Source organism: Hetaerina americana, unplaced genomic scaffold (assembly GCF_022747635.1).
Source record: "Hetaerina americana unplaced genomic scaffold, ioHetAmer1.1.p SCAF_6, whole genome shotgun sequence".
Classification (NCBI taxonomy): Eukaryota; Metazoa; Arthropoda; class Insecta; order Odonata; family Calopterygidae; genus Hetaerina; species Hetaerina americana.
Genome location: NW_027287205.1, coordinates 89,777,704 through 89,800,155, shown reverse-complemented (window position 1 = coordinate 89,800,155; position 22,452 = coordinate 89,777,704). Strand labels below are relative to the sequence as shown.

The 22,452-nt window shown below is 41.7% G+C and overlaps 1 protein-coding gene across 5 annotated transcripts in view; it reads right to left on the bottom strand.

Moving 5' to 3' along the window:
- The window catches only part of RhoGEF2 (Rho guanine nucleotide exchange factor 2), a 394,018-nt gene extending 371,854 nt beyond the window's left edge, over positions 1-22,164 (bottom strand). For all 5 annotated transcript variants that reach the window (XR_011702249.1, XM_071593430.1, XM_071593432.1 and 2 more), the window contains exon 1: positions 21,688-22,164. Coding sequence is in view for 4 of the 5 variants with exons in the window: in XM_071593430.1 (XP_071449531.1) it covers positions 21,688-21,716 (29 nt within the window). In the remaining variant the exon portion in view is untranslated. The remainder of the gene's footprint in view (positions 1-21,687) is intronic.
- Positions 22,165-22,452: the final 288 nt, after the last annotated feature.

The window sequence follows — 22,452 nt, the reverse complement described above, 5'->3', positions numbered from 1 at the left end:
GCGGACCCGAAGAGGATCCCTAAGGCGGCTTACCAGACGGTTCAGAGAGCTGGAAGAGACGTTGGCAAAGGTGTGCCGTCAGCCAAGGCATGTCCTTTGAGAGCGACAAGTTCGATTAAGCTGTATCCGTCGAAAGAAACAAGTTATAAAATCAGTCCTGTCTTTTTTTTCGATCACACTTTTTACCAGAGATTAGTCAATTACAACTCTTTTTACACAGTTACCTAATACCAAATTAGTTAAAGGGACTGTTCACATCGCCTGATTTGGATATTAATTCCTTAAATGCCTTTTCTAACTCATCACCAACCCATTCCCGGACCTAAGCTTACATCATCCACGTCCTCTTCTCTTTCTTTGTTCAAGCTTGCTGTCCAAATGTCTTTAATTCACAGTTCTTCTAATTTCCTCCACATCTCCCTCGCATCTTTCCTGGGTTAATTGATAATTTCACTGAAATATATTTGATTGTTGTTTTGTACTGGTTTTCCTTTCTTACTTCCTGGCGGTGCATGCACCTCCCTGCCCAGCGTCCTTCCATGTTGTCACTTTCTTTTGTTAACTATTCTCACCGACACACTACGCTTCCCACAATGCTTCTTTCGCCCTCATACATTCCAGCTTCATTTTATTATTTGACTCGAATTGCTTGGTTCTTCCTAACTCTATGTCTACATTCTTCCATTATTTATTCTTCTTGTTTATCATCCTAATGAACTCTGTTGTATTCATATTAATTGTTCTCATTTATACGTCTGCAGCTTTTGACATGTTTCCATTTTCAGTCTATAGTACCCAGGACCCTGTTCACAGGGATTATTCTTCCACAGCCCGCTGCTACTCCTTTCTTTTACATATACAAGTACTGTTCCCACCCAATGCCACTCATTATTCCAATACTCATAAACCGTCGTACCATGCTTCACTCTTTTCTCTTACCTAGCTCTGATTCCGATCCCCAATCACTAAAAATGTTTTCTTCTAGGCACTTTCCTTAGTTTTTCCGATTGCAAATATTCCATCCACTTCATTCCCCTTTCCTTCCTAGGTGGCGTGTAGAATAAAGAATGAATGAGTCCATTGGTTGAGCTTTAAATTTTACTGGTAATATTACATCCGTTGCTTGCTCTATGTTTACTGCACATCTCTCTAACTATTTATACAATATCATTGCCACCCCTCGCAGGCTCTCTTCCATCTCACCTGACACAACCCTAAAATATCTTTCTTTCTTAACCTCATCCCCATTTCCTCATTAACCTTCCCTTAACGTCATCCTAACATACCATGTTCCTATTCTAACTAATTCGGTTGTATCCGTCCTCGCTGGCTCTTTTGTTTTGCAAGGAGTTCGTGAGATTATGGCGGAGGAGACTTCCGATATAAGTTAAGCAATGGTGTGATCCCCAGCCCAGCTCCTCTACTTAACTAGATACGTTCGCTACTCAGTTTATCATAACAACGTTTCACAAATCTATCTCCTCTGCGCTACTCTCGGTCCAATTCTGATTGCAGATCCACTTCATTAGGGTCCAATTTGCGAGGAGCAGACTCTAAAGAAGAGGCATAACCAGCGAAAGATAACATTTCTTTTCGACTTTTCCATCACATTTACCCAGCACTCTTCTATTTGGCGTTCCCAGTGCAGCAAGCGTTCGGGAGGAAATTGCTCTTTCTCCAAAAATTTATGACTACGCACTTTATTTTTATTTTAGAATTACGTTGCAATTAGGCGATTTTCCTGGTGGAAACGGTCACGTTTGATCAAAGATAACTCTTACAACGAAAATTACATACATACACGCGCTATAAAAACAGATAAGAGACAAAATATTTTTACACACAATGACATGACACTTCCATATCACATGCAAACAAACTTCCACATCACATACAAAATGCCGTCCACATCACATACAAACAATATGTTAATAACTACAATGAAGTTTATTACCCAGTGGCTGCTTTACATTTATAATTAAAACTCCTAAAATTGGATGGAAAGGGCTCAAACAAACCTCCAGGCAGCTGGTTCCAATCAATAATAGTTCTATTTAAAAAAGAGTATTTCCTCTTAATTGTTTTTTGCCTCCTTATTTTTATTTTGAAACTATGGTCCTTTTCTCCCTTAAAGTTAGGCTTTTCTATCCCTTTCCATAAATCTTCCCACGCTTTGCCCTTTTCAACAATTCTATACATCGCACCAAACCTACTCCTTTTTCTTCTATTTTTCAAACTCGCCCATTTCAGTATATCTAACATTTCTGTGACACTATCTGTTCCTTTGTACCTTCCGAGTACATATCTTGCTGCCTTTCTTTGAACTTTTTCTATCTTTTTAATAAGTCCCACCTCATGGAAAGGAAACAAACTATGCAAAATTTCACTATTTAAAATTGTCCCACCTCATATGGATCCCATACTATGGAGGTGTATTCTAGGATAGGGATAACCAGTGCCTTATATGCTTTTTCTTTTGTGGCTACGCTACTTCCTTTTAAATTTCTCATCACCCAATGCAATACTTTAAATGCCTTCCGTGTCAAATTATCTACTTGGACTCCCCACCCAAGATCCCTACTTAAGTAAATGCCTACATATTTGCAATGACTGCTACATGGGATTCTTTCTCCAAAGAGGGTGTAAATTTCCTTTCCTGCATTCTTTGTATTTGAAAAATGTATATGCTTACTTTTACTTATATTAATGCCCATATTATTATTTGTAACCCAGTCACCAAGGCGATCGATGTCATTTTGTAGTATTACGCGGTCATTTACATGCTCTACCCGTCTGTATGTAATGCAGTCATCAGCAGAGAGTCTTATTTGGGAATGTAAATTGTTTGGTAGATCGTTTACGTAAATTAGGAAGAGTAATGACCCTACGACTCTGCCTTGTGGAACTCCTGCTAAAACGCTCGCCTCATTAGAAAATGTATCCCCTAATTTCACTTTTTGAGTTCTGCCTCTAAGAAAATTGTAACCTAAAAAAATCGTGGATATTCTGAGAGTTAGTAGTGAAGACTTTTTGAAAGAAAGAATTTGATAAGTCAACCTTTTCCAATTGCTGGTTACACTTTCGCCTTCATCATTTTTCAGTAAATTAATCGTTGACTTATTTCCCTGAACTTCTCTGACGCACGACCAAAATGCATTTATATTTCCTTTCAAATTTTCCGCTAATATTTTCCTTTTGAATTCGCTAACGCTTCCGGAAATTCTTTCTTGGCATTCGCCCTACATACCTTGCAATCATGAGTGATCTCATTCATTTTGTCGCTAAAGATATAATCCCTAATATTTTTTATCTAGGCGTGGCATTGCTTCGACATCGCAATGCCTTTCTAACATCCGCGTTGTACCTTCTAGATTCCGTGCTGTACCTTATAAATTTACTGGGAATGAACTTGTTGACTGCTGACCGCGTAATCCCTAGGAAGTGATACCACGTAACCTCAGTGTTTTAATGATTACCATATTTCAAAGAAACTGCGGGAGATGCCGCAACAGTAACTTTTAACGGAGTCATCCGCTAATGTGCATTTCAATGCAACAGTTTCAGAGTGTAAAAATCATTCGCCTTGACTGGGATTCGAACCCAGATCCCTCAATATCCGGTCGAGTGCTTTAGCCACTTAAGCTACCGAGTATGGTTTCCTAGACATTACACGGTTGATTGGATTTTTAACGAGGATCGCTTTCTCATTAATTTTGAATCCCTTGTAGTATGACCTGGTGCTTTCCGGGCGTACTAACTCAATGAAGTTTTCTCGAGTCTTCCACCGGGTCAGGAGTTCCATGCTGGTTGACTTTAGAGGGGCACTATTTGACCTACTCTTCAACCTAAAGAAAAGCCCTGTAGTGCTCGAATATCCTACCCGCGATACTCCTGGCGGCCTCAGACATGTAGTGAATACCAGAAGTACCTAAACGATTGGATCTCCGCCTGAGGGTCTACGACGGATATCCCTGCAAGTATGACGCAACCTCAGATTGATGCTTTCCACTCGGCTCCAAGCGAGAGGTCCTCGGGACAAGGCTGCAGATCGACAGCGCCACTTCAACCCCATCGGCGCTTTCACGTCTTGGATATGTCGTTACACTTTCAAATTCCGGACAAGAAAGGGGTTTCCTCGCCGGGTTAGCGAAACCTTTCCCTGACTTCTGCGAAGGGTTACACTTAGCTGAAATATCGTAAACAGTTGATCTGGGGTACCAGAAGAATCGAACTACTGCGAAATATGACGCCCAGCGTGAACACTTTAGATAATAGCGGCTCTTTGATTGCACTCCGCACTTGAACGTAACATCTCGGCCATTTTGAGGATAAGACTGTTTACTAGATGCCTATAGCTTTAAAGATCGCCAATCGCGGCCTACAGTGGAACTACGACATGGCGGGCAATCCTAATTGAAATTTGTCCGGACTTAAAAACCGCACCCTGTACTATATTTCTGAATCCCCAGCATTTTCAATGCATTTCCTCGCCTGTTTTGGCGTATCAACCGAGCGTTCCTTAGGACCACGACCTGTTTCCCGCAGGACTACATACATTGCTTCCTCCCGAAAGTCAGTCATTATTTCACAAGAGTAGATTGGAAGTATAAGAGATTTATTTGCAACCTGTACATTTCTCAGACTGCAAGGGTGATGATAAGGAACGGAAAGGTGCTACAGCGTTAAGTAAGCAGGGGAGTAAAAGTAAACCCTTTCTATCTCATCGTCGAGTATGCCTGGACCTAAGCTATCTTCCTCTACGTCATATTTCGTTCCGTCTAAGTTTGCTGGGTCGCGCTTCTTTTGCTTTATTTGTTGCCCGTCTCAATCCATTGCTTAACTCTTTGTACTTCATTTTGCCTAACTCTGTGTTTACATTCTTCCATTCCATCATTGCAATCATCTCATCCGCGATCCATGTTTCCCTTGTCCTTTTCCCATTGCCGGTTCCTATAGTTTCTTTTGCGGCTTACGATATCCCTCTCTTGACATATTTCCATTTTTCCTCGATATTACTTCGCTCTTTTCCCTCATTCACGATTTTAGCTTCAGCCTGCTCATACAACTTCCTAGGCAATCCAGTTAATGCCAATCCAATATTCCATTTCCTGACCCGCCGCCCCTGCTCTATCCTTTTGAATTGGATGCTACGCTTCATAACAACTAAATTGTGATCAGATTCCACATCCGCTCTCGAGAAGCTGCGCGAATTGACCACTGTTCATATATCTGAGCATAACCATAATATAATCCAACTGATCGCCTTTACCTTTCTGAGTCACCTATATTTTCCATTTTTCGTCTTTTGCCACGTCTAAACCAAGTTGGTGACGACTAACCCCTGTCTCTACCAGAAGTCAACTGCTTTCTCCCCGCGGTCATTCCTCGTGCCTAAACCGTAGTCCCCCACCTCATCACCATCTCTCTTCCTTCGCCTACCAACGGAATAAAGCGCGAGTAAGGTGTCAGCTGGTCAAGTGTAGGTATTGCCGATAGCGAATAACCACTTTCCAGCTCCGCTATCCCCTCTGTCATCGTGTAAGGCATCCTTCTCGACCCTTCACCGCGCTCGGAAGTGAATGAAATCCAGTCGGGGGATTGTAATGAACACTCGGTATTATTGCGAGGGGATTGGGCATCGTTCCAGTATCCGGGCTGCGCGCCTCCCCCTCCCCGCGCTCACCGACCACTCGACACAACCACCCCTCTCATTGCCTACTCTCTTTTACATCTTCATCTTGCTTTCTTTGTAGTGCCAGGCCGAAGTCTACTACTAAGAATTCTTACACCCCTCCCCCATATACACACACCTATTTGAACGAAAGTGTCGCGACAGATTAAATTTAAACGCGAGGGCATGTTCATAGGGATTTCATTTAATTCATTAAATGTGTAGTTTATATTGAGACCCCTGCACCGCCAGGGCAAGGAGTCATGGGGGCACAACAGACAACTTTGACCAAAAATACTATGCCCCCCAGCACGAACAGCATTATTCCAAACCCCTCTCGTTCGTGGAAAAAATTAAATCTTACACATATCTGTTCTACACTCAATCTCTCTAATTTTATAATGACATGATCTCTCCTACCGTAGTACGATGGGGGTAATAATACATTTTCAACGTCACTGCTAAAGAGACCTCCCTCCAATTTATACAAGAGCTTCAACATTGTCATTTAACCTTTGCTCCATTGAGTGTTTCTCAGCCTAGCAGCTCTAATATTTTGGATATGCTACTCAGTTTACCATAACAACGTTTCACAAATCTATCTCCTCTGCGCTACTCTCGGTCCAATTCTGATTGCAGATCCACTTCATTAGGGTCCAATTTGCGAGGAGCAGACTCTAAAGAAGAGGCATAACCAGCGAAAGATAACATTTCTCCTTGACCCTCACATATACCTGGTGGCCTCAGATGTGCAGTAAACAGCAAGAGGGCCAAGAGGATTCCTACACAATTGGATCGCCGCCAGAAGGTCAACGAAAGAGTCCTCAATATCCCAACGCTACAGAAACTGCACAACAACTGATTAATGGCTTCCACTGGGTTCCAGTCCCAGCCAGCCCAAACCAGAGGTCCACTATCAAAGCTAGGGGAGGGTGCCAGGCAAGCGAGGAAAGAACAGGAGTAGATTACCTTAGCCAGTGACCTTAACCGGTGGATTACCTCAATAAAAGAGGAAGAAATGGTGAAACGGGCGAGAGCATCAAACTTGTCTTGATAACATGCCATGGTCATCATAAAGAAGTCATAATGTTCCAAAGGAAAACAGAAATAGGTCAAAATTAAAGGCCTTTTGCTTGAAAATATACTCGTATAGTATTCAAAATGACGATAATCATTTGTGACGCAACCTTGAGGCAAGCACTTCCTTTCCCTGTTACCCACTCATATGCCCACACGACGAAATTACTTCACTCTGTTTACTACGGTGATGTAATATAATTTGTTGCGCAGTACCTAAGTTTAGGCGTATGACTTCATATGCATGACCAATGAATATCAAAAAGCCATCTGGAAATGATTATTGCGAAATGATACGCCAAGATATAGGTAATCTGGAGTGTAACCCACACTTAACAAACATAGTATTGCGCTCAGAATACATTTTGAATGCGTTTTAATGATTTATGCAGACAAACTGCCGATGTGTTTCCCATCCCTCCAGCGTACTCCTATCGTCCATAATTACTGTGTGTAACAATCATTATTCTACCAAATTCGCACGCACGAACGCTTTCTCGAAGAAGCCAACAAATACAAGATCCTGATTGATCTGGTACATCATGTTTTTATCCCATGATCCTCTCCATTAGTGACCACATCGCTGCTGTGGCATCACGTGTGCCACTCCCCTATCCGAACCAAATGTACTCTCTCCGTCCTCTTTCTGATGATCATAAGTGCTGCCCCCTTAGTTGCTGTTCCACAATCCTCAGGTACAGCTTGATTTGGCTTTTTGGGACAGGAACAAACAGCACTGATTGGACTAAGTCCTTCTGCGTGTTTTGCATCGGCCAATCTATTTCCTCTCTGAAGTTGAACGTAGCACGGAAGGCAGCAGGCGACAAGGTTAGGCACAGAATGTGCAAAGCAGGAATTGGAATGCTGCATGATCTATATGGTTGCATGTCACCCGTATTGGATGGTAGGTGCTTGGATGAAACCTGCATCAGCGGGATGTTGGGGTCTAGAATTAAATGATATTCTAAAAGGGCTTCTCTCCTGAATATTTAAATGCGAAACCTGCAGAGTTGATGCCACTTGGAGATAACTTGGTGTACAAGATACATGGCGGTGTCAAAGTTAATTCATAGAAGCATACCTTTTCATATCCTTCTTTACAAATGCATGAAGTGAATAAGCGACGGTATCATATTGACTACAAAGACGGAAATATATCTGTTTCAGCATGCTTTCAATTAGGCACATATATTCACCCAGGAAAATTAATTTTCATAATCTGACAATCGAGAATTGGTGGGTTAATAAATGAATTTAGAATGTAATCTCCATTTCATGGAATTAATTTCATAGAGTTGTGTGACAATTCCACATTTCAGGAGTCTTGTTAAGTTATGTATGAGACTTCGTAAAGCATTAGTTAAAAAGAAATAACAGGGGTTCCTATGACTATGGCATTCTTTGCACAAAAACCCATCCCTATGGTATTCAAAAAACAAGTGAAGATGCATTTGTTGATGGGAAGTAGCAAACAGATGGATAGGTGGAAGGTGGCGACACATGTGCGCTGGAGGTCTGCGCTTGGCTATCTGGGAAGCACGGATTGGCTTCCCAATCGAAAGTAAACCAAACCATGGATTGGGGAGAGTGCAATAATCAAATCCAGAGAAAATCTCTCGGAAGTGTCCGACAATTGATGGCACCAACATTCACTGGAACTGGAAATTCCCTGAGGGCTGGATATACGTTAAGGACTCGAACAGGAGTGAATGTCCTTAATCGCTAAATATACAGTAAAATGCCCGAGGATGAATTAAATATGGCCAGATGCGCAAATAACCAACTTCACTTGCGTATGGATGGGATATCGCCATTCCTATGTACATGGGAAGACAGAACAAATTAATACCAGTTTTATCCAGGTTATATAAGAGCACAAGTTGTGATACCTGAACGGAAACGAAGAAACCAATGGATATCCCACGAATGTTGCTCAAAATAAATCAAATTGTGGTCAACTAGATCAGAATGAGAATCACGTTTGCCAAGATTTGTTTGAAACAAAAGATATTGAAGTAGCCAGTAAAGTCTACAAGGTATAATTTGTTTTTGGCAAGAGCTGGACAGAAACGTGATGCCTTTTTGAGCACTGGAAAGCACACTCAGAGTATTGATTCGTCAAGATTCAATAACGAATGTGTGAAAATAGAAAGCAAATGCGCGAGCATGTTCAGCACAGTTAAGTTCACTTTACTATGATTTTTTCTCTCTTTTTGTGCCCTGCTCTATTTTTTCTATTTCTTATTTGTGTAACAGAAATCAGTTTGATTTCACATCATTCGAATTGAAGTACGTTTTCATAGGAAAAGTCTTTTTGTGATTCGGCGACGTTTTATTCCACTGCAACGGTGGCCACTTCTACTTCCTCGTGCCTCCAGCTCATGGCATTCAATATGGCATGGCTATACCTTGGCACACACCCTCTTGCTCTGCCATCAAGCTTGCTCATCCATCAGGCAGGCATCCTCCATAAATGTGTGGTGTTATTGTAGCAAACTGATGAGGAGAGACAAGCTGCTTCCAAGCCACGGTTATTATCCTAAACAGATGAGTCTCAGCCTTTGATCTAGATGTAAAGCCTGATTCGGTTATGAACCCAATAGGTTTCAAAATGATTCAGGGTTTCAATTTCATTCAATTTTAATTTTCATGTTTAAAAGCTTTGAATGTATAACATTTAATGTACAAATCATTCATTACTCTCTCTTTTTGTACAATATCTTAGAATGTAAAATGTGTTAAATATGATTTTTTATTTGGTGTTTTCCTACAAAGAAATACAAGTTTTTCTATTTTACAATTTTTTTTCTGTGAAAATTTGATGGAAACATTTTTTTGCTGCTTTTTACGTATTCTACACTCTACTTACGGAATCAAAGGATAGGAATTTCATTGGTAAACTGGTATTTCCCTGTATTTTTAAAGGGCTCACGCCTACTAAATCAGTATGATGTACCTCCACGTAAGTGTTTTACGCGTTGGAATCATATCAATCTTTCTTCTTAAAATATTCCAAGGAACAGAGGAGGGAGATTTTTAGTGATTGCCGTTGGTGTTAAATAAAATGGTTGGACAACTGCCTTCCTGTTCAGATCATTTCAAGATTTGTGGCCTGAATCTTTCTTTCAGCACATCCAATGGCTCTTTACAGGTATGCCATGCGGAATGGTTCTCTCGATCGTGAAAGACAAGATTCTATCTTTCAAAGGGTCCTTAATGAGAATGAGTGGATTGTAATAAATTTTGATTCCAATTTTTCCGGCTTCGACAGTTTCCTGTCAATGGTTTCACTGTATTCGCTGGTATTTTGTGATGGTTTGTTCTGAGGTTACGGTAATCCCTTTGAAGAACCTTGGAGAAGTCGCAGAGTTGCGGGGTTTCACCAATAGGTTGGTTCCCCTCCCTTTGATTGACACTCTCTTCTCTGTGTGTTTACTGCATGCAGCATGACCACTTTCCTGGAAATGCCCTGAATTTTATAATTGTCTGGAAATCCTGGTTATTACCTGGGAATACTAGGAATTAATAGAGTAGAATGGGAATTAATGGAGTAGAATGTTGGTGTGGTTACGGTGATGATCATTTCTCGGGACTGAAGATATGCAATGTGAAAATTAGGAAATGGTCCCTTTGATTGATGAAATCACTTTTTAAAAATTTCCATGAGATCTGATATTGGGCCCCGATTAGTGTTTAGCTGGACTGCGACTACCAATCGCTTTGGCAATTGGCAGTGGGATGCTGAAGACTGTGATAGAGGGGAGAATGTTGGGCAAACGAGTAAAGGGAAGGAGCAGGATATGGATGTTGGATGGGATGAGGGTAGGAAGGAAGTATACATACGGAATGGAAGAGGGGTTTGTTGTAAAGAAAAATGTAGTTTTTTCTATTATTAGGTTATGCAAGTAAATGTATCTTAACACCGATGCATAGACTGTGCCCATCCAAAATCTTCCTTAACCGGTAGAATACCAATAATAATGTCTCCTTAGAATTCTATTTTCTTGAAAAAATACTTAAATTTCATTGCTCGGAGCAAAAAATGCAATGGTAACTTTTCCATCTGTCATAGAAATTCTATCCAAAGGCGAGCTACTTTAGATACACACAGAGGGACCATGTTAATAGGTATTGTAGCTTCATATCCACTAATCGGATCTATTTAAGGGGAAATAAATATCCATAAACCTGAGGATAAAGCAGCTTTAGCAGAGAACGTTAATGCAAGGGCGACACTTGGCAATCAGGAGTAAAATTAACGAAGTGCGTACTTATGAATTTATAGGAAAAAGAGCAACTCCCTCCCGAACGCCCACAGCACAAGGAATACCGAAATAGCAAGGCCAGACTCGATTAAATACTCGGGCGTAATCCTCACTCACGACCTCCCCCAGGGTGAAACGTGAACAGAGCGATGCAGACAAGCATACGGGATCCTCCCGAGGTTGGATCCATTGCCGAATTCGATCGCATGTGGGCTAGCCGAGGAGCTGGCTTTGTAAAACGTTATTATGATAAAGTGAGCAGCGTGTATTAGCCGTGGGCATAAGTCGAGAATCACTTACGGGGCGAAGGTTAACTGACACATTTAATCTCTTGCATAAATTGGAAGGATGTTGATGATGTTGAAATTACATTTTTACCCCCCTATCCTACTACCAAAGGCGAGATAATGTAGACAAAATTGGAGAGACTATTTGTTGAACTGATAGTCTTTAAGATGTAATTTTTTCCACGAACGAATAGGGAATACATCTGAACTGACTCCGACCGCGCTATTGGGGAAACGTAAAAACCACAATTGGACCCAATTTAATTATTTTAAAACTACACTTACAAGATTTAATCATAGTAATTTCCGCGGCACATTCGAAAAGAAAGAGCCGTTCTCTACTATTTAAATATTGGTTGGTCAGGACAAAGTTGTACACATGCAGTACCATCTATTGATTTTTTCCATAGCGACTGAAATTACTGTTCTGATGCAGCAGTCGCCCGCCTGTCGGTGAATGCACAGATGACGATGTCCGCGAGAATCGTTGCTCCCGACAGTTGCGTGCCGTGATTCGATAGTTGCGTTGCGGGCGAAATGATCACCAGCTTCACCCAAATTCATCGTGAGTAGTGTCTAGATTATGTTTACAGCCTACAGTTATGAGTGAAGGAGAGGCTGGGCACTGGTGTCGAGACTTCAAAAATAGCTTTGTAAGTATGTGAGTGACGAAGAGCGGAGTGGCAGGCCCAGAATGAAATCGTTGTTCAACGAAAATAGGACCATGAACCGCCATCCGATCGGCTCCCTAACGGACAAGTACTCGCTTGTTGGACGCATCACTACTTACGTACACGACTTTTAAGGAAAAACTGTGATATCACCAATTGTGTGCGATTGGAAGGGTGCCGAAAGTGCTTACCGACCAACACAGAGAGCAAATAAAGAATATTGGGCGAGCGAGCATCATTGGACCACTACTGAAAAGACGGAGATGAGTAGACCTTGGCCCTAGAGACCATTCTCTCTTCTTGCACCTGTGGTCAGATGGACAATGGTCAGAAGACGAATAGTTTTCAACTGATCCATGCGGCGAAGTTCTGAGCTGAGGGATTAAAGAAGCTGGCGCAACTTGCAACGGAAGGTGCTAAGAAGGGAATGGCGATTATGTGTAGAGAAGTGAAGCTTGATTGTAGGAAACAAACGCGGCAAATGAAAAAGTTTTCTTACGTGTTTTCTATCCAAACCGACCTGCATTAAATAATAACCCTTTTAATCATAAATTTCATGAAATTAATATTTTCACTCGGTTTTAACATACCTTATATGAAGTAAATTGAGCTTTCTTGGCGATTATTCTTTTAACAACAACTTACCTTCACTCCCTCACCACGACCCCACAATCCTTGAGTCGCAAACAATGGCATCTAACACAAACCAAGGAAACTATAAGGGGAATAGTATGTGGCCAAGCTGACATAAGATTAGGATTCATGAGAAGATTACCGGATAAACATTTATTTATTTATTTTATTTATTTATTCAGTATAAGTCCGAAAACAGCACATTTTAGCCTTTACATCGAACTATTAACAATGATAACAATGGTCACATTTACAAACACCCAAGCCCTAGATGGAGGGAAACTCACCTAGGCGGGAATCGAACCCGCGACCCTTGGAATGGCAGACGAGGACGTTACCCCGCCGCCACCGGGGTCGGCAACATGATGAGAAGGACAAAGAGAAATGTTATCTTTCGCTGGTTAGGCCTCTCATATAGAATACGTTGCAAGAACTATATAGGATCCCCGCGAAGTTGGATTGATTGCGAGATTAAGGTCAGAGCAGATAGATTTAAGATGCCATTTTTCCCAAGATCAAGAAGGGACCAGAATAACATCGTCCCACCGTGGTGGGAGTAAAAATATTCGAGTGAAAATCAAGTCTGGTGTGTATTCACCCCCTGCCACACACCCCAGCGGTGGCTCGCAGGGTGCTAAAAAATGGAACAACATTCTGTGGGACAGTGTCACTAGTTGGTACTACAAATTTGAAATCACATAATCAAAGGAAACATAAGCCTATGATGACAGAGACAATAGAAGTCATTGGAAACATATGAGAAAGGGCAATACCAAATTGGTTCATCCCAAATACAGTCGAAATGATTAGAAAGCCAATTTTAACAATTATGTAAATTAAAACAATTCATCAAAATACAACTCTTATTCCTACACCTGTTTGCGTATTAACAATGATATGAGTTTCGTTCATTTAATTATGAAATCCGTAGTCGTTCCTGAATACCTTCTGATGAAGATACAAGGGAGATCTAGAGTGTAGCAATGACACGCTAAGGGTAAGAATATGAATTAGGCTAACCAAGGTTTGGAGCCACACTCAGGGAGAGGCTCAATGGAATTAATGGTAATTTCTGTGCGTAGCGGCAAAGATTCTAAAACTATGCTTTTCACACACTTAACGAGCAGGCCATGCAAACTTGCTCGGTGCAAACATGTAAATATTTAACACAGGAGCATTATAGAATGACGTCCTAGCTGTAGGCCAAATTTTCGATGCTATTCTTAGAAATAACAGTCTCCTGGAGTTGGACACCATCAATTCCAAACAATTCCAAAGGCCCAAAATCTCGTCTTTCGTGAAGTTGGGTGAAGGACAATCAAAGAGTCTCTCCTCTTATTCGGTTTATACAGGGTGCGGCAACATATCTTCCTTTTTAGGAGGGGTTTTGCTGCATAAAAAAGGAAGTTATGTTGCCGCACCCCGTAATACGCTCAATATATTAATTTACATAGTAACATTAATATATAAAACTATATTTGACTGACAGACGGTTTCCAATCGTTCTGAATTTTGTGCGTAAGTCGCGAATGAAACATAATTACGGCAGCATTTGTTAATTCCATAGCAGGCAGGGGTGAGAACAACAGAGGGGACCGGGGGGAGGGAGGGAGGGGTCTAGGAGGCACACTGACCCACCCAACAAAACACGTGGGTCGCACATAAAATCCACCCAAAATTTTAATTTTTTATTTTCTATTAAGGTGATTACCCTGAGCTGCTCTCTCTCTCTCTTCAACTTCAGGATACCAACTCAATCCACCCGCACCCAATCCCTGCTCCATCTCTGCCTATTCCTGGGATATCTCTCACCAAGAGCTCACCTTTACTATTTCGCCTCTCTTCCCTTCTAAATTCACTCCCCCTCACACTCTCCATCCTTTTTATTTATCATGCAACAATTTCACCACCCAAGCTTAATCCCACCTTTCAACAAATTAAATTTTTCCCCTGCCCATGTTCGGTTCTCGTTATTTATTGTTATGCTTTTATTGTATTTTGTCCTCTTTCATGTTTGTTATACTTTTTCACCGTAAATTGGGGTTACTGCTTTATGCGAATAATGTTTTATAATAAATAAAGTACCATGCAAGCCACCGCTAGGGTGTGTGGCAGGGGGAGAATACACACCAGACTAATATTGACCCGAAAATTATCCTACCGCGGTCGGACAATCTCATTGTGATCCCTTATCGTTCGTGGAAAAAATAACATCTTAAATCTATCTGTTCTACACTTAATCTCTCTAATCCTATTAACATGATCTCTCCTACCATAGTACGAGGGGGTAATATAGTAGTAGGGGGTAATAATGCATTTACAACATCACTGCTAAAGAGACGTCCTTCCAATTTATGTGCAAACGATTGAATGTGTGATTTAACATTCACCCCATGAGTAATTCCCAGTCCCTCTAATACAGTCTCAGTCTACCCCCTGTAATTATAAGATAAGGTATGTTCCGTTAATTCAGGCGTGATTGCGTGGAATGTGAATGCGTATGACGGCTTGCTAACTAATCACATGACTCCAATACAAAAATATAGCAGATACATATCAATACAGTTGATCGACTCTTATCATTATTAGTATTCTACCGGTTAAGGTGGGTTTTGGTTGGACACAGTCTATAAAACAGTAGAAAGAATAATTTACATGCCTCTTATGTAAGCACAAACTGATATACGACACCACAAGGCTCCCTTCCACTCTAAATACTTCCTTCATTCCATCCAACACCATTATCCAATTTCTACCCTTTCCTTTATTAGCAATAATCTCCCCTCTATCACAGTCTTCAACAACTTTTCAATGAAGGAAGACTGCCAATTCCACCAATAGAATAAAATTCGAGTGGAACCAGCGGAAGCTAACCGAGGTTATGAAGGACTGAGTTAAGCTCTGCGTCAATCTATGCCGTCTCCTTAGTATAACACTCCCGACAAATCCCTTTTCCTCCCTCACACTATGCATCGCTCTTCTTCGTTCCTTTCCCTTTCTGTCCGTTTCACTTTCTCCGTCCTCCTCCGCGACCACATTTCAAAAGCCTCCAATCTACGCATACCCTCTTGCTTCAACGACCACGTTTACGACAAAGTACTAAGAAATACAAATGACTAATGGTCAAGAGAGTGCAGGGTGCTACGTCACTAGGTGAAAATAGATGGTATCCGCATCATTGGAACAAGCGACTCAGTCAATGCCCACACTGTATTCTCAACCCAATCGACCGGGGCTCCAACAAATTGAGTCAAAAACGTGATAGTTCCCATTCAAGTAGCCGAAGCCACAGCCTGCCAGGCTAGGAAAAAGCGTGAAAAATATTAAGGGTTGTTTGTTTTGTTGCCATCGATACAAGAGAGTATTCTGGTGGAGGACCGCGTCATTACGACACCCAATTCCTACTTTGATATCCATTCATTGGGCAAAGCAAGTCTGGAAAGAACAATTGTAAAAACTTTGGTAATGTGCTGCACATTATTGTATGTGTGTGTGTGTGTGTGTTTTGCGACTAAATAAATAAATAAAAACAGGATATAAAAAATCGTAGTTATTGAGAGAATATTCTGCCGTTTTAAGAGATGGAAGAAAAAAGGACCGCATAGTTAAAAATAGATAAGTACAAGGAAGTAGAAGTCAAACAGTACAAAGAAATCAAAGGTTTACTTGAGTGCGTCTGGTGGAAGATAGAGTCATCACCAAAGGAAGAACTGATGGAAGTACGACGACTTTAATAATTCAAGAAACCATTCAAAATTTTACGAATCAAGTGAAGCTTTGTTTTCTTGTCCGGTTTCTTCCCGATTTTCCATGCTAGGCATTCACCACAAATAATCACATCAGGTTGAAGTTAGTTCCGTCCCCCACTCGGTCCATGAAACGAGCGCCAAAACTCGCCCCCCCCCCCCGACGTTATTTCTCTGTAAAGTCGGGATTAAGACGGATATTCACACGAATCTTCCCCTCTTCCGGGATGTCAAATATATTACGGAACATCAGCAGCCACTTGAAATGCACAGTCAGGAGTATGGTGGCCCAATCCGAGACACTGCAGCCCCACACCGAAGGGTTTCAATCGATAACAGGAAGGCGGGTGTATCATGTACGAGGGGGGGGGGAGAATGCGGAGGTTATCCCTATCTTGAATTAGGGATTGGGGTTTAGGGTGGAAAAGGGGGGAATGCGGGGGCGAGGAAGCACACAGAAACGCAAACCATCACGTGCAAGGGATTGGATCTGTGAATGTCGGAACGCCCATCTGCGCGGCAAACAGAAATTTGAAAGGAAAATAACGGGTAGAATATTAATGAAATCCAACCGATGCTTTCACTCGGGATCAGGGGTTTTTAAGACGTCCTTGGGTAAAAGAAGGTTTCAGCGGTCGGAGGGCAGGGACTTCTGGGCATATATAATTTAAACGCTAATGCCTACAGCGCAAAAGTAATCACTTACAACGATTTTTGATTGCCTCTTTCCCGATGGAATCTGGAAGGACACTTTTAAATGTTCCATCAGGAAGGCCACTTGTGATCATGAAAGTAAATGAGGAGGGACCTAACGATTACCAAATCAAATTATGGACCCTTAAAAGTAATTAACCAGTAGGATCCAATGCTTTCACTGAATCGAAGAAAGAATACATTGACATTTTTATAAAATATGGAAAATTCCCTGGTTTACGTAGATATTAGACGTCTTGTTAAACATCCCGCCCGATCAATCCGTTAAAATTGACAATTTGGGAAGGAGGGAGCGGAGAGGGAGTGAAAACTTTGGGCGTGTTTAACCTGAAAATCCCCTCGAAAGTCGAAAAGACGCGGACGTCAACACACGCGCGTGTTTCGAGAGTCACGTGTATGTAAGCAGGTAAGTATATTATTTGGATATGTAACAAATACGAGATGACCCTTTGGGACGAATTAACCTTTAACTTGCCTTTCGCCTTAAGGCTCTCCACGGCAGATATCATCAATTTTTATGATTAAGAAAAATTTGAAAAAATAAAAAAACTACTCCGTCGTTGAAGTGAATTTAGCGGCTCGTTCATCAACAAGAAAATTTCACATCAGTACTGTGCGAACAATCAATCCCAGTTACTTTTCTTGGAGCTTGTACTAATGCTAGCTCACACTCGCTAATTTTCTTTCATTATTAAGAGAGTTGGCTATTATATACTCAAAATACAACAACACACATTAGTAAAATGATTGTGCGTGTAAAAGGGGCGGGTCGGATGTTTTGGGGTACCGATGGACCGACTTCAGAGGAGGATTGCGGCCCCCGCTGAAGATGGAAATAAAAGAATGCCGGTGAAAATTCTTTCAAATTTGCCATTTGACGGAAGTGCTAATTGCACATTGATGCCCGCTCATTTCTAGGGTAATCTGCATTCCAAAATTATACTGTTTAATATGCATTCCGAATACTATCGATAAGATAATTCAGAATGTAAATATGTGGCATTGAATAACATGCTTCGCTCGCAACGTTCTCATTCGTGGATCTCAACCGTAAAGGGCCTGCTCTCATTCCAAACACTCGATTGGCCTCTCCTCCCCTCCTAAGTTCCATCCCCGTTGACGCCGTCTCCAACCGCAATTATTCCCGGCAAAGGGTTGATCTACCACGCCGGTCTCCCTCCCGGCCGAGGGTAAACAAACACGATAGGGATGCGTGAGACTCATGCTTCGGCCGAATAAAAACACGATTCACGGAACTTCCGCCAAGGCACCACGTGACTCCTTAGTGACCGCATCGGAATTATTTAGATCGCTCCCAACGCAACCCCCAGCCTCGCAAATAGCGAACTCCTTTTGCAATCTTGGATTAATTACAATGCATCTCAAACGCTTGGCATCACAGTGCTCTACGATTGGCTACATCGACTAGCGTACACACGATCACTCTCTCCGGGCGAAAATTTCGGGAAATGAGTGCATGGGACAGGCATACTTGCGTGAGGGCAGAATGATTTGTGTCGTTGCGAGTGCGTGTCGCACTGAAGAGGGGAGCGGACCCCTTTCGAGTGATTTCATAGGTGAGGGGTCAGTGAGGCAAGGGGGAGGGGGGTGGAATGGTTGCACCGTTGCAAGGCTTGCCAAGATTCGCATACTGGATGACTCGTAGGAAGACTAGGATAAAATTAAAGTAGGGGGGGCGACTAGTATCTAGTATTTTTTTAAACCCTGCAAGCCACCACCGGGGTGTGTGGCAGGAGGTGAATACACGACAGACTAAATTTTGACCGGAATATGATACTATCGCGGTCGGACAATGTTATTCCGATCCCTTATCGTTCGTGGAAAAAATGAAATCTTAAATCTATCAGTTCAGCATTTAATCTCTCTAATCTTATTGACATGATCTCTCCTACCGTGGTGCGATGTGGGTAATAATACATTTTCATCATCACTGCCAAAGAGACGTCCTTCCAATTTACGCAAGTGATTCAAATCGGTAACTTAACCTTCGCTCCGTGAGTGAGCCCCAGGCTAGCTGCTCTAATATTTTGCATGATTAAGTTTATCATAACAATATTCACAAATCTAGCTCCTCTCCGCTGCATAGCATATTCCAAATGAGGCCTAGCAAGCGAAAGATAATATTTCTCTTCGACCTTTTCATCACATTTACCAAGTGCTCTCCTAATAAATCGTATGTTCTTACTATCTTGTCTGGTTAACTGATCTGGTTAAATATTTAGAGGTTTTAGTAGAAGGTGGGCAAAGTGTTATGGGCATTAAAGGAAGTATTGCATTAGGGGAAGAAGCGTTTGTTAAGAGGTTGGCACATTGCGCCAAATTTTAAAGAATACGAGTGAACACTTAAAAATGGATCATAATTTTAAAATGTCTCGTAAATATGGTATTTAAGGCAAGAGGAAGAGCGTAGAGTGGAGGTTGCCGATATGCTGGAGTTGAGAATAATGGATATTATAAAATGAACTGAAAGGAAAACGGAGAATTGAATTGAAGGTGTGGCGAGACGGGATAAGAGACGGTCGTCGGGAGACATTGGCAGAAGGCAAGAGAATAATTGGATGAGTGGAAGATAGATGCTCTGAAGATGGTGATAGTCAATAGTTAAGGACTAAATGCTTGGGAAACAGGAGGAATGAATTGGGATTCTGTAAGGAATCGAGGGCGGTAGAAAGTATGCAGAGCTAAAAAAGGAGTTACTGCGATATCTGTTGTGGGGCTCATTCATGCTGGTTATGTCTTAAAGAGCACGGCAGTGAGACAGGGAGTCCAAAAACTGCCCTAACCAGGTGGACGACAGCCAAAGAAACGGGATTCCATGCCGGTCTCATGATATCACAAACGAGGAATGTGCATTATTAGAGAAAGTTTCTGGCGCCGTGGAAGACGAGCATTTACCAATGAAACACTGAGCATCGATTAATGTGAAATAGGCGAAGAAAGTACGCGCAAGTGCCGGGAATTTAGCAGGGGATTAACGCGAAGGAAAGTCAAAAATTTCCTCAAATTGGCTTTTCAAGACTGCCAGCCCCGGAAAGGAATGGCGTGGGAGGGAGGCGCGTGAGGGCCTCAGTGAACTTCCGCGTCAATTTGATTCTGCGACCTCTTCTGTTACAATGTTATTATTATTAGCACAAGCAGTCTCATCCAAATGGAAAGACATGATATTGAAAATCACTTTGAGACGAAAGCAAATGTATGAACAAAAAGGATGGCTTGTTCTATAGGTCCTACATGTAAACGATCATTCCGCGGCAGTCGGAAAGAATAGAAAACCAAATGAGGGTGGGGGGGGCCTGGGAACGGGGAACATCCGATGTGAGAACTCTGCTCCAGAGACATCCGACATGATAACCAAGATCACTTGCCATAAATTGCATTCCCCGAGTAATTCATATTCAAATAATGGATCTCATAATAACACATTCCTATAGCTCACCATTTTCAACGCCAAAAGACATTTTGGAACACACCACCAGTAATAATTCCAATAAGATTAGAAACGATAATGACATGCATAAACGTGTGCATGACCTGGATTCACTTTTTCTTGGGAGGGGATTCTCAACATGCACTTTGAAATCGCTTGGTTTCTGAACGCCTTCCCTATTGATTCAATACGAACCAAAATTCATCGGAAAAAGCAACTAATCCGTTAAATAACCTTCGACCATTTGAGGTAGCTGTTATGACACAACGCTAACCGATTATCAGGCAACAGAAAACTTATCGCTGCCACACGAGTTATGAGGTATTTCAACGATTTTTCATTTCCAGCATTCGGAAAAACACACTTCCCGAAAAGAATGATCGAAGTGATAGCATCCAAGCCGAAGCCTCAAGAGACGAGACGATTCTTTCAAAGCTTCCACAAAAAAATGTTGCGGGGATAAAGTTACCCGACAACTACTCCTGTATGGGAACAGATCACTAACCGAGTGGCACACAGAAATATTAACTCCTCCTGCATTGGATTCTCTCTCATTAATATTGACAGCGATACCGTTAGGAAATCAAAAGAACAACATTACATTTCAAATGTTGCATGGTAATGTTTGGGTAAATGTCATACTATATAGGCACGCATATTTCATTTTGCAGGAAACAAAATCCCACGGTAGATTATACTGCATAAAATGTGACGGCCCGTAAAAAAATGAGACGTTATAATATTGAACATTAATTATGCATTAACGATATTTGTTACTTTAACCTGTAAAATCACAGTTGCCACCGAGCAGACAATTCAAATAACCTTAACATCTTAGAAATACACAACTGCGAACTCGTCATTAAAGACAAATAATGACTCAAAATTTACTACGCTCAAGTTGCAAAGGAAAATTGATGCTGTTCCCTCGAGAAATTAAAAGCAATTTGCCCTGTTAACATTACATAATATCATGGGTGAACGACAAAACACTTCGATCGTACTATTGATGAGACGAACAATTCAGAGCATGCAAAAACCAAAAACAACAAAGAAGCCACAGGTGTTCCGTTTTCAGCTGGAAAGTAAACACATGAACACCACCTTGTTTTACACTGCATTTGTGCATTTACGAGACCTTGACGAAACACTGCATTAGTCATAGCCGAACTTACCTTTCAGCCGATCCAGTGGTGTTATCCATTCCAGCGTCAAATCCTCAACATCTATTTACATGCACATTTTTAATTCGCTCAAAAATTACACCTGATGTTTCAGTAACTAGCAAAAATGGCGAGGAACAACATTACACTTGCAACTAAAACAAAGCACTAGATTTAGTTGCCAATAGTAAAACACACTTTTTATTAGCACTATTAACCATTGATGTAAACCACCAGCAACAATAACTAGATAAACAACCAAAACACATAGCTGCACCAATTTCACAGTCGCACATCACAGCACACCCAACAAGTGTCAGCCATCTTGGCACCGCGTCACATTGATCACTTCAACAATCTTCAGCTTAAAATAGCGCTTCTTCATCGGCGACTTATTTCGAAAAATTCATCCATTGGACCCTACCAACTGATTTTCACATCTCCTTCACCCTACATCAGTAAAACATTCTCCTTAATCGTTAAGTTGGAGCTATTTTTGAAGGACAACAGATGATGATAGCTCCCTAGTTGAAGATTCCAACACCAGTCGCGCCACACCGTACACCTATTTCCCTCTGTTGGACAAGTGGCACACTCGCTCCCCAGGCAACTTCTCGAGAGGCGATTCACATGGAAACGCCCCCCCCCCCCTCCTCCTCAGACAGGAAGGGTAGAACGAGCGCGGCCGTGCCCGGGCGGTGCCCTGGTGCTTCACGGACCCTCCCGGAGTCTCATGACTTCCATTGCGTCACCAGCGACCACCTCCAAACGCCACCA